The sequence below is a fragment of the Ochotona princeps genome, chromosome 3 (assembly GCF_030435755.1).
Source record: "Ochotona princeps isolate mOchPri1 chromosome 3, mOchPri1.hap1, whole genome shotgun sequence".
Classification (NCBI taxonomy): domain Eukaryota; kingdom Metazoa; phylum Chordata; class Mammalia; order Lagomorpha; family Ochotonidae; genus Ochotona; species Ochotona princeps.
This window is the reverse complement of record NC_080834.1, coordinates 3,361,998-3,374,131: the sequence shown is the minus strand read 5'-3', so window position 1 is coordinate 3,374,131 and position 12,134 is coordinate 3,361,998. Positions and strand designations below refer to the sequence as shown.

The following is a 12,134-nucleotide window of genomic DNA, read 5'->3' as shown; positions in this document are numbered from 1 at the left end:
TCTTTATGGGAGATTTTCATTTTTATACTCCTCAGTAATTTCATGTGTGCTTTCCTTTAACATCCTACATTAATTGCATGATTTAAGGTATCACTTTCTACATTTTTAAGAGACTAATTGTGTTTGAAAGGCAGAGCTAAAGAGGAGAGACAGAGGTCTTCCAGCCTCCCCCTAGTTTACTCCCTGGATGGTTACAAGAGCAACAGCGAAGTTAGTCCAAGTGCAGGAGCCTCCTCTGAGTCTCCCACATGGGTGTAGGAGCACAAGCACTTGGACCGTTCCACTGCCTTCCCAGGTCATCAGCAGGGAACTGAATTGGAAGTGGAGCAGCCAGGAATTGAACTGGCACCCTTAGTGTCCTGGTACCACAGGCAGCAGCTTTACCCAGAAAACCACCGCGCTGGCCCATGTTACAATTTTATGTGAAAGAGAGAGAAAAGGAACTCCCCATCTTCTGGTTCACTCCTCAAATTCCTGCAATGGCCAGAATTGGCAGCTGAGGCGCAGAGCTTCACCTTGTAGCTCTCCCTCAAGTGTGGGAGGGAGCCAGTTAGGGGAACCATGACTGCTACCCCGACCCTCCCGGGGTCTGCAGTCACAGAAAGCTGGAGTCAGGAGCCAGAAACAGGAAAGAACCTGGGAGCTTTGGCTATAGGAAGCACAGGCATTTTAGTCACCACAGTTCTGTAGATGTATCTGCTTTTTCTTTTTTGATAGCATCTTATATGCAAAAGCCTCACAGTGCGAATGAGTACCATCATGTGCAGTCCTTGGACAGTGTGTGCTGGCCTGCTCCCAGCCAGGTTCCTCCCGTGCCTACGCCAGTAAGTGAGCTGTGTCGAATCTGCTCACTTGTCGGAATGCCGCAGCCAGACTTCTCCTTCCTTCGAACACCACAGGTACAGGTTTACTCTTCTGGGTGCACAACTTCTTTAACGCTAAGCTCAGTAAGTCAGTTGACTGAAACTTTTTGGCTAAAAAAAAAAAACAATTATTCATTTGTTTGTTTTCCTTTATGGAAACATGGATTTATGCTTCTGGCTCTGGGTTTTCATTTATCCAGAACCAGAACCCTCACAGGGCTGGCAGAAGGTCTCTCTAGCCAGCAGACAGCTCTGTGTGATTCTTCCGACTGACATGCAGCAGTATTCAGACATTTTGGTCTCAAAAACTGCTCCACTTTTTTTAGAGAATGCCAAAGAACTTTAGGTATATCCTATTAAGATTTAAAACTGGAAACCAAATTTTTGTTAATTTGTTCTTTGCTAAAAATAACCACAAAAAGTATTTGGTGAGAAGAGCGATAATGTTCTACGTTTTAAAAATATTTCCAAATGTGGCTTAGGAGAAGATGCTAGGTCCTCATGCCCGCTTCAATCACTGCTTTGGAGAAATATATGGCTGTACACAAATAGCTAGTTGGAAAAAGAACAAGAATTTTTAACAACCTTTCTAGGTAATTGTAGCTGTTCTTTGACTCTGTTATGACGTCAGGCTGTTCAATAGAGTACTAAAAGTTCTAGCCGAGAAAAAGACATGTATCTGCATTTAAATGTTTTGATCTTGTATGTCATATGAAAGCCATTAAGGTTCCACCAACTCAAATACAACCTTTCCACCAATAAACAATTTGAGCAGTTACAAAATACAAAATAGGCAGACACAAATAGTGAAAAGTCTGAAAAGAAATGTAAGAAAACAGTTCTACTTAATGATAACATGAAAAAAATAAAGTAGACCACCACCCATGACACTGGTGTGCCGTATCAGAGATCAGGCTTTTGAGGGGTGGGTCACTCTTCCTGGACAGGTGATTTCATAAACATCCATACTCTCTTTCAGACAATGACAGTTTGCCAGGTGAAGTTATCTAATGGCCTCCTGGTGCATGGGCCTCAGTGCCACTCTGAAAATGAAGCCAAGGAGAAAGCTGCACTTTTCGCTTTACAACAGTTGGTAAGAACTGTTGATGAGTTCTTTATCAAATTTTTAGTCTGTCAAAGGCTTCTGTTGCATTGTCTTACGCTTTTTAAATACTTCACAGGGCCCCTTAGTGAATTTCCCTTTGTCTCCACCAATATACCCAAATTATCCACCTGCTGTAGCACCAGGAACTATTCCAGTTTTTCCCCAACCTGCTGGTAAGATATTTTCTTTTCTAAGTGTTTATCATTGAGTTGTTTGCTGTTGTTGCTGTTAATAGATTTATTTACTTGAAAGGCAGAGTGAGAAAGAGATCGCCTATCTACTGATTGACTCCCCAAGTGGCTGCAGTGGCTGAAGCTGGGCTGGTCCAAAGCCAGGAGCTTCTTGCAGGTCTCCCACATGGGATACAAGGGCCCAAGCACTAGGGCCATCTTCTGCTGCTTTACCAGCCACATTATCGGCGAGCAGAATTGGAAATGAAGTACCCAGGATTTGAACCGGTGCCCAGATGGGATGCTCGCTCACAGGCAGCAGCGCTGCGTGCTGCACCACAGTGCCAGACCCCAAAGTTGTCATTTTTACTGAGTTCTTTTGAGAAGTGTCATTTATAAGAAGTCAGAACATTTGTTTAAATGCCCAAAAATATAAGAAGAAACTGAGAAGCCTGCATTCTAAGCCTTCTTCAACTTGTGAAGAAGGCAGCTTCTAATATACCCTTATTCCCTAGTGGCTGTTAGCTCACAAATCTGAATTTAAATAAGACATCAAAAACGTATGTGACAAAACATCACATAACCTTCTGGGCTCTTATCCGTAGCAGAGACTAGATCAAGAATTTCTTTGAAACTATTATTTTGTAATTTATAATCTAAACCTTAAGTTCATTTGATATTTCTTTTTTTTTAAACACACCACAATATATAATTTTTTTTTCTTTTCTTTTTTTATTTTTGACAATCTTTACATAGTTAATTAGGGTAAAAAGGCTCAAGGACCAGAGAAAAGTGGGTAAGACTAGTATTTCCATATTGTTTCCTTCGTGTTTAAATGGGGATATTAAGGGAGAAGGTCCACCCAGTTTCCCACCCACCCCAGGTCCCGGATGTAGGGCATGCTCTGAGGTTCTTGCTCAAGCGGTTTTGATGGTTCACCAGTTATGAATCGCTGCCAGTCTTGCCACTCCAAGCACAATGAGGTCTTTGAAGAATACACTGATTGACATAGTCTATCATAGAGTCTCCGTTTGCCTGGTTTTTCGCTGCCAACATATAGCTGAGATGGTTGATTGACCTGTTCTGTCTTCTGTCTTTTCATGGTTAGGGTTCTGAGTCCGGCATTTCGATTGGGGAGATCCCCAAAGAAACTTTGAGGAGTTCCCAGACCAGATGCTTGTATGTACTAGCAAGTACAGGGTCCGGCACAGTACATTGTCCCGATCAGCTGGTGGTTGCAATTGCTGGGTTGGTTTTGTTTTCAGCCCCGACTTCCACTGGAACCAATGGGTATTGCAGTCCAGCCTGGTTCTGCCCAGCACATACTCGGCCCTCGCATAAACCAGTGGGAGTTGCAGCCTAGTTGGAGCGACCCACAATAACCCCCACCAGGCCCGCCCACCTACCCTGGTTTGCCAGTATGTGTGGCAGTAGTCCAGTCTGTCCCACACCCCATTCGGCTCTCATACATGTCAATGGGTATTAAAGCTTAGTTCCATCTAACCAGCTCAACTATGCAGCCCACACAGATGCTGTTGGGTGTCTGTCTAGCCACCCCCTGCCCCTGTCCTAGTTTTTGTGTCCTCTTGTGGGAGTGGTAACCCAAGAGGGAGGAGCCCACTGTTTCCCTCCCAGGCCTCTCCCACTCCCGGATTATGCACTCTCCAGATAGTTCTGTGGTTTGACTTGACAGAATTAGATCCCAGTGCCCGCTTCTGCCAGCTGATGCTGTGGCTAAGCCCATACAACCCTCACCCACTCTAATTTTGTTTGCACCAGTAGGAAACATCAGCCCAGCCTGGCTTTTCCCTGATCTAGTCTACATGAGGCGCACAGGTGTTGTAGCCCTGCTTAGTCTGGTCTGCCCCTCCCAGCTCATTCTCTCCCATGGGAATAGCTATCCAGCAAGGGAACCACCCCTTTTTGCCCCTGCTGGCTCTGCCCCCTCCCTTCCTGGTTCTCACGCATTCTGGTTGTGCGCTGCAGTCACATCCAGTACAGGCAACTTCACCTTGGCATTCTGTATTGTGCACTGGTTTTTGTCGCAACCAAACCTGGCTCGACCCACACTGTTCTGATGCTCAAATTTGCCAGTGGATGACATGAACTGATTCACCTGGTCGGCTACCTACCCATGCCAAATGTATGCCAGTGGGAAACTTTCCATGGCCTGTTCTGGGCTGTTTTCCTCCATGCTTCTTGCGCTTACCTGCTGGGTCTGTGTCCTGCCAGATGAGTTGCCCAGGCTCCTCCATCAGAACCCCTCCCGATGCCAGATTTTGCGCGTACCAGGGGGTCCATGAGCCAGCCCTACTCAGTTCACCTCCTGTCCTAGCAGGAACAGTGGCTTTTCCTGACTGGCCATCAACCCAAACTGGTCCTTGTTGTTGGGTGTTTCAGCCCAACCATGGCTCGTCCATACCCACATATGGCTCACATATGGCTCAGTAGGGGTTGAGACCTTGCTTAGTCCATCCCACATCTATCCTGGTCCTCCAGGACGCCAGAGGGTGTTGGAGTCTGACCCGGCTCGGTGCATCCAATCCCAGTCCACACTTGTGCCAAGGGAGACTACAACCGTATCCTGATCAGAACGCAGTCCCATTCCAGCTCGTGTGCCCCTTGGTGGGAACTTCCACCCAGCTAGGGTGTCCCCTTAGCTCCCCAACTGGGCCTGTTCCCAGCCGTAGATCACGCGCATGCCAGTGGTTGCTCTGACTCAGCCTGGCTCAGCCCCTCACCTGTCCCGACCTGTGCCTTAGACACTGTGGCTTAGCGTTCCTGGCTCTTGCAGACCAGTAGGTATAAGAGCCTAGCTCGGCATGACCTGTGCGCCATCCTGGTCTCTAGTTTCGCTTGTGGGCTAAGGTTAACTCAGTCCTGCCCGGTCCACCCTGTTCCATTACCAATTGACACATTAGCCAGCTGTTGGAGCTACTTTGCCCAGCTTGTCCGACCCTTAGGTCTGGACCACATGTTCACCAGCAGGAGCTAAGATTCGCCAGGGGAGTTTCCCAAGTTCCTCCACTTGGTCCACTCCCAGACCCAGTTCTCATAGATGCCACTGGGTTTTAGGCCAGGTTCCAGCGAAGTCTGGCCTTCCATTTGGCCATGTATGAGCTGGTGAATGTTGCAGCCCGGCCCACCCCACATTTGGGTGTTGCTGCCTTGACCAGTCCAGACTGTTGTAGGTTTCTTTACCTGTGATTGATGGTAGGTTCCTTGGTCACACCTAGCTTAGTCCATCACCACCCCAACTCTTGAGCTAACCAGTGGGGCTTGAATTTCCACAGGGTTTGGCCCACACATCCCCCACAGAATCTACCCCCGGATACGGTTCTCGAGTGCTAGTTAATGTAATGGCCCTGCATAATGTGAGCCTTCTGATCCATCAGCATGTCAAGTAACTGAATATGATTCTTCTGGACAAGCCCCGAGCCATAGCTTTTGCATGAGCTGGTGTTCGGTGGTCAGCATTGTTCAGTGATTACAAGTTCTTCAAAGGAAGAGTTACTGTTATTGGGAATCTTTAGGATTGATTCACGTCCCAGAAACACAGTGGGTTCAACCTGGAGCTACCTAAGCAGCGATTCAGAGAACCAAAACCTCAGAGGTCCTGGCCAGGTGGCCAGCAGATGGAGCCTGGCACCAAATGGCACACTGGCCAACAGCTCACCACATGCACATGGTGGCTGGCATCTGGGATCCAGGCAGGAGATGCCCCCAATACATAATTATTTTAAGAATTATACCCTATAAATAGTGCTGTTGACTTTTTTAAGATTTTTGTTTTAATTTTTATTGGAAAGTCGCATATATTAGAGAGGAGGAGAGACAGAGAAGATCTTCCGTCCTCTATTTCACTAAAATGGCCGCAACAGTCAGAGCTGCGCTGATCTGAAGGCAGAAACCCTGAGCCCGCCCCCACCTCAACTGCTTTCCCAGGCCACAAGCAGGGGGCTGGATGGGAAGTGGGGCTGCAGGGATTAGAACCAGCACCCATATGGGATCCCGATGCATTCAAGGTGAGGACTTTAGCCGCTAGGCCATGCTAGGCCCTCACTTGATATTTCTTATATGACCCAGCCTTTTTCCTAATAGCATTTGGCTTCTTTATGTTTTCGTTATTATCATTTTAAGTCCACTAGTTTGTTTATTTTAACAGTAAAAAATTGCTTTTGTGCCCTTGTTGTTACTGCTGTAGCAAGAGATTTCTGACTTAAATTAATCTCACTTGGCTCACTGAAGAAAAAAAGAAATTTACTTTTCTGTGGTTGTTCAGGAACTATCCATATCTAATCTTTATTCTAAATGATAGAAATATTAATAATGATTAATAATGAGAGAAGGTACATTTAGAACACGCTATTATCTCTAATAAAGGATTTTAAAAGTATATGCCTATAAGGAGATGAGAGAAGAAATACCAGTCGATTAGAGATTTGACACTACTTTGGTAAGATCAACCAGCGAGGAAGCAAGCAGTGGAGCAGAGAAAGGAGCTGGGGGGCAGATTGTCCTCACGGTTTCCAAGACACAGAAACCTTTGACAGTATTGGCTGAAGAAAAGCTGGCTAACAGTCATGTGCAATAATAGGGCCCCCTGCACCCTGTCACCCCCCAGTCAGATGGCTTTTCAAGCACAGGCCAGACCGGAACACAGGCCCCCTGCCCATCATCCTAAGCTAAAGCCTTCTAGTCACCTAACCCTGCTGCCTCGCACATAGACATATTTCCTAATCAGTTTTACTGTTATTGTTTCCTTTTTAAAAAATTATTTTTTGGAAAGACAGTAAGTAAGAGGGAGAGAGATCTTCTGTTCACTGATCCAATCCCCAAATGGTTGGTTGTATCAGCCAGTGCTGGACCAGGCTGGGGCCAGAAGCCTGAAATTTCATCCAGGGCTCCCACATGGATGACAGGGTCCCAAGCATTTGGACAGTCTCCCTCTGCTGTCCTGGGTGCATCAACAGGGAGCTGGATCAGCAGTAAGACAGCCAGGACTCAAGTCACTAATCGGATGCAGCAATGTGGCCTCTGTGTCACCATGCCAGCCACAGTATCTCTCTCAGTAGAGACGAAGAGATTACTAGACATAAAAGGAAAATTTCTGAAATACAAGAGAAAACCAAAAGCAAGAGACAAGAACCCAAATAATATAGAAAACAAGAAAACTTCAAAGACAATAAATAGCATCATCATTGAAATAAAAGTTATCCTAACCAAAAATGAGCAGAAGTTTTTGAAAAAAGAGTAGTTGAAGAATAATAGCTACACCTCGATTGGAACAGGTGACTGCTATTTTATATTAAAAATCCTTTTATGGGCCCAGCGTAGTAGCCTAGCAGCTAAAGTCCTTGCCTTGCATGTGCTGGGATCCCATATGGGTACCAGTTGTAGTTCTGGAAGCCCCACTTCCCATCCAGCTCCCTGCTTGTGGCCTGGGAAAGCTGTCGAGGACGGCCCAAAGCTTTTGGACCCTGCACCCCCTTGGGAGACCAGGAAGAGACTCCAGGCTCCTGGCTTTAGATTGGCTCAGCTCTGGCCATTGCGGCCACTTGGGGAGTGAATCATCGGACGGAAGATCTTCCTCTCTGTCTCTCCTCCTCTCTGTATATCCGGCTTTCCAACAATAATAAAAAAAGTCTTTAAAAAAATTGTATTTATTTTTATTGAAAAGTTAGATGTACAGAGAGGAGGAGAGACAGAAAGGAAGATCTTCCATGCAATGATTCACTCCCCAAGTGAGCCGCAACGGGCCGGTACTGTGCCAATCCGAAACCAGGAACCAGGAACCTCTTCCTGGTCTCCCAAGGGGGTGCAGGGTCCAAAAGCTTTGGGCCGTCCTCGACAGCTTTCCCAGGCCACAAGCAGGGAGCTGGATGGGAAGTGGAGCTGCCGGGATTAGAACCGGCGCCCATATGGGATCCTGGGGCATTCAAAGCGAGGACTTTTAGCCGCTAGGCCATGCCGCCAGGCCCAATAAATAAAATTTAAAAAAAAAATTTTAGTAGAATCTGTGTTTAAAACTTGATTTTAAAAAGTAAGTATATGTCTAAAGTTGTTAGTTACCAAAGCTGTTTTTGGTAACACACTTGTCTGCTTCTGAAATCCATGCTTGTGTTATTGTACTTCACTAGCCTTGACTGTGTAAACAGTGATGTAGGCTGAGGTACAGCGATAGCAGCATCCTTCTATAATCTAGTTCTGCTGCTTTGAGTTCACCGATGAATCTGTGAGCAGGCATCGTGGGCCATGAAGCTGCCATTTGGGATGCTGGCCTGTCAGAGCCCTGACTGTTGGATTCCAGTCCAGCTTTCTGCAGGTGCAGCCTGGGAGGCAGCAGGTGATGGCTTAAACCCAGATGGAGTTCCAGGTTTGGTCTTCCTTAGCCTTAACCTAAAACTGAATCTAGTGACAATGTATAAATTAATTTCAAGTAGTTTATGTGAGATACCTGAAAGTTTGAACATCAACTCTAAAAAAATAATTTTCCTTGCGGGGAGGGGCATTAGAGGGAAACAGGTCAAGCTGTTGCTTGGCACACTCCCATCACCAGTGGACAAGTGCTACCCTCGCTGCGGCTGCAGGCCTGCCACCCACACAGAAGCCCCCGGTGGAGTTGCTGGCCTCAGGCTGGCCTCACCTGGCTGTTGCAGGCTTTGGGAAATGGACAATACACGGATGAGCTCTAGCTCACACACTTCCAAACATGTGAAAACAGGCAAATCTACTTCAAAAAGATTCTTAGGAGAATAAGGAACCCTAAAGGAAATAGTAAAAATAATTAATTTATATTTTCTCTATTTTACAGCTTGGTAAGTTCTCACTTTTCATATTATCTAGCTTAGCCATACCTGTACCCAGAATTTTAAGATTACATTTGAAATATTTTTGGTTGGGCCTGGCGGCGTGGCCTAGCGGCTAAAGTCCTCACCTTGAAAGCCCGGGGATCCCATATGGGCGCCGGTTCTAATCCCGACAGCTCCACTTCCCATCCAGCTCCCTGCTTGTGGCCTGGGAAAGCAGTCGAGGACAGCCCAAAGCTTTGGGACACTGCACCTGCGTGGGAGACCCGGAAGAGGTTCCAGGTTCCCGGCTTCGGATCGTTGCACATCGGCCCATTGCGGCTCACTTGGGGAGTGAATCATCGGACGGAAGATCTTCCTCTCTGTCTCTCCTCCTCTGTGTATATCTGGCTGTAATAAAATGAATAAATCTTTAAAAAAATATATTTTTGGTCATATTGTAAGTATTCTCTGAATCTCCCAATTGTAAATGAATATGTACCTGCCAAAAGATTTGAAATTGATCAGGAGATAACAATCTAACAATCAGATAACCCTTTTAAAGTTTTTTTTGCAAATTTCTATTTAAATAAAAAAAATGGAGGAAAATGTATTTTTATAAACACATTTATAACAATTATTTGTGGGGAAATTATAAAACTTACCAGTACATAAAATTTATGTGGCACCTCTTTTAAAATAGATGTTAACGTTATGACTCCCATCAGCTTGTCGACAGGACTTAATTTTCTAAATCTTACTAGTTAGTGTTTTTTTCAAGTTGAAGGTTTTCTTCATCCTGGAAATTGTCTTATGTATAATTTGTAACACTAAAATAGATTATGATTCTTTTCAGCTGATCCAAAAATTCCTGAAGTGGCTGAATTTTAACTAAGCTATACAGTTGTACAGGTCTGGCTGCCTTTTAAAATCTCTTATGGATGACATGGGGATACAGGAGAGGCGTGCTTTGGCCACCTCCTGCAGCTCCGCCATGCTGTGGTCTCAGCTGTCGCCATTGTCACTGTGCTTGGTCCCAAATGCTGCATCGGCGTCCGCTGTCTACATAAAATTCACCTGTGGCGCTTGGTAGTAAATACTTATTTTCTAGCCCCTCGAGGTCTGGTTTACGAGTTCTGAGGCCCTGTTCAGAAATCTATATTTAGCAGATTTGCAAAAAAATCCTTGAATTACAGATATTAGAATAGGTGAAAGAGGGTACATGTCATGTGAAAATGCTCTGAGTTCAGGACCTGCGCTCTTTTGGTTTTCTTGTAGGCTGGGATCACTATGGAGGCAGCTTAGCACTGGGGGCAGGTGAGATCCTTCAGCTTTCTGTGTTTATACCCAGATGTTCTCTCCCAATAACAATATCATGATCCTGTTGTTATTCCTTAATATAATTGCAGATATGCCTCAAGTTCACGTTAGCATATGGAACCCTTGGCATTTACATTCCAGTGTAACAAAAATTCCTAAAAAAAAATACCTAAAAGTTTGCACATAAACTCTAAAAAAATTAATTTTTTTTACTAGCGAAACAAGGGCTGCTAAGGTTTGAATGTTGCATGAAGAAGTTGTAAGTTAAATGTGGGTTTTTTTGCCAAAGTCAAAAAAGACTGGCAGAGGAGCATCTTACACGGTGGGGCTTTGGTAACACTGCTGTTGACTTAGTACTTTGATGATTTCCTGTGTGTTTGAACAGCTAATCTAATGCCCCCATCTCATCTCTTCGGCTCGATGCCATGGGGCCCACCAGTGCCGGTTCCTGGGAAGGCCTTCCATCACCAGTCATACTCCGGGCCCGTGCCTGTGGCTGGCGGCGTGCCGGGCGGGGTGCACAATCAGTTCATACCTCTGCAGGTGAGACTGCAAGAGAGCTGTTGGTTCTCAAGGGAGTTGCTGTTTCTCATCCTCAAAGACTACTGTGTGTGTTCAGTGTATCACACCTTCGGTGCTGGCCTTAGCACTGAGAATGACATATCTGACCTAATCCTTGCTAAGTCTGTGTTTGCCTAAGAATCCTTGTAGCGAGTAATACCATTCTATTCTAATAGAAAGTGACTTTTAAAATTATATAAATTTTCAGGATAATTTGTTAAGATTTTTTCTGTACCAATTCTTTTGGTGTTTTGTTGGTCACTTAATCCTGCTTTGAAAGTTAAAATGGAAATCACAATGATTGACCATGGAAATCCACAATGCTTGACAAATATTACCAGCATTGGTTTGTGTTTTGTTTGTTGCTGTTCATATTGTTAATTAACGGTTTTATGCCTCAAAGGTTACCAAAAAAAGGATTGCAAACAAAAAGAATTTTGAAAATAAGGAGGCCCAGAGTACTTCTCAAGCCACCCCACTTCAAACCAGCCAGCCAGGACCTGCCCACGGCGCCGAAGGGAGTCCACAGGAGAGCTCGCCGGCTTCCTCGAGGCCCCCTGAGATCACTCAGCCTGCACCTGCTCAAGCTGAAGCTGCCCCTCAGGGCCGTGGCATGTCTCATAAATCAACACCCAGCTCTTCAAGGAGAAAATCAAGAAAACTGGCAGTCAATTTTGGTATTTCTAAGCCTTCTGAATAAATTTGGTACATGTAATTCAAGGAATTATTTTCCATGATCTTTTTATAAGTCTGCATCCATATCTCATACAAAGTTAGAATATACTATTTTTTTAAAATATGTGTAAATTGAGAAGTTTTACTTTTTAAGTTGTCAGGCACTTTTCGTGCTGCTTAAAGACTAAGTATCAGTTTGTGCACTTTAAAAATGTGCAGTGTGTTATGCATCAATTATGCCTCAATGAAGCTGTAAAAAAGAAGAAAAAAGAAACTAAATAAAACCTTGAGCTAAAGTAGCGTGGGTGGACAAAGCACTCTAACCACTGAACTCCATAGAAGCTTCCTGAGCGAGGAATTAGATGTCCTTTTAGCAATCAGAGTAAAGCATTTTTTTACACTAGCATTGAGGTATAATTAGATGGAGCATGAGAATTGGGCCTCGAGTATGATTTATGAAATGGAGGGATTTTTTTTTTCTCTTTTTAATAATGTAACCAAGTTACCAAGAGGATGGCTCTTATGTATGTGTATTTAATTTATGTTTTCTCGTCTCGGAGGGTTCTGTGAAATGATCCACTCCTTGGGGTGCTGCGAGTTTTGCTTTATTCTAAATTTTGTACCAAAGCAACTTTAAATTACTGATCAAAAT

The 12,134-nt window shown here is 44.8% G+C and overlaps 1 protein-coding gene across 4 annotated transcripts in view; it reads left to right on the top strand.

Moving 5' to 3' along the window:
* XRN1 (5'-3' exoribonuclease 1) overlaps positions 1 to 11,527 on the top strand; it is a 111,479-nt gene extending 99,952 nt beyond the window's left edge. For 2 of the 4 annotated variants that reach the window (XM_058661385.1, XM_058661383.1), the window contains 6 exons: positions 718 to 899; positions 1,843 to 1,956; positions 2,045 to 2,141; positions 10,205 to 10,243; positions 10,632 to 10,789; positions 11,211 to 11,527. In XM_058661385.1, coding sequence (XP_058517368.1) covers positions 718 to 899; positions 1,843 to 1,956; positions 2,045 to 2,141; positions 10,205 to 10,243; positions 10,632 to 10,789; positions 11,211 to 11,507 — 887 coding nt within the window. In that variant the 3' untranslated portion in view covers positions 11,508 to 11,527. The remainder of the gene's footprint in view (positions 1 to 717; positions 900 to 1,842; positions 1,957 to 2,044; positions 2,142 to 10,204; positions 10,244 to 10,631; positions 10,790 to 11,210) is intronic. The other 2 variants (XM_058661386.1, XM_058661384.1) reach the window with 1 other exon arrangement.
* The last annotated feature ends 607 nt before the right edge of the window (positions 11,528 to 12,134 follow it).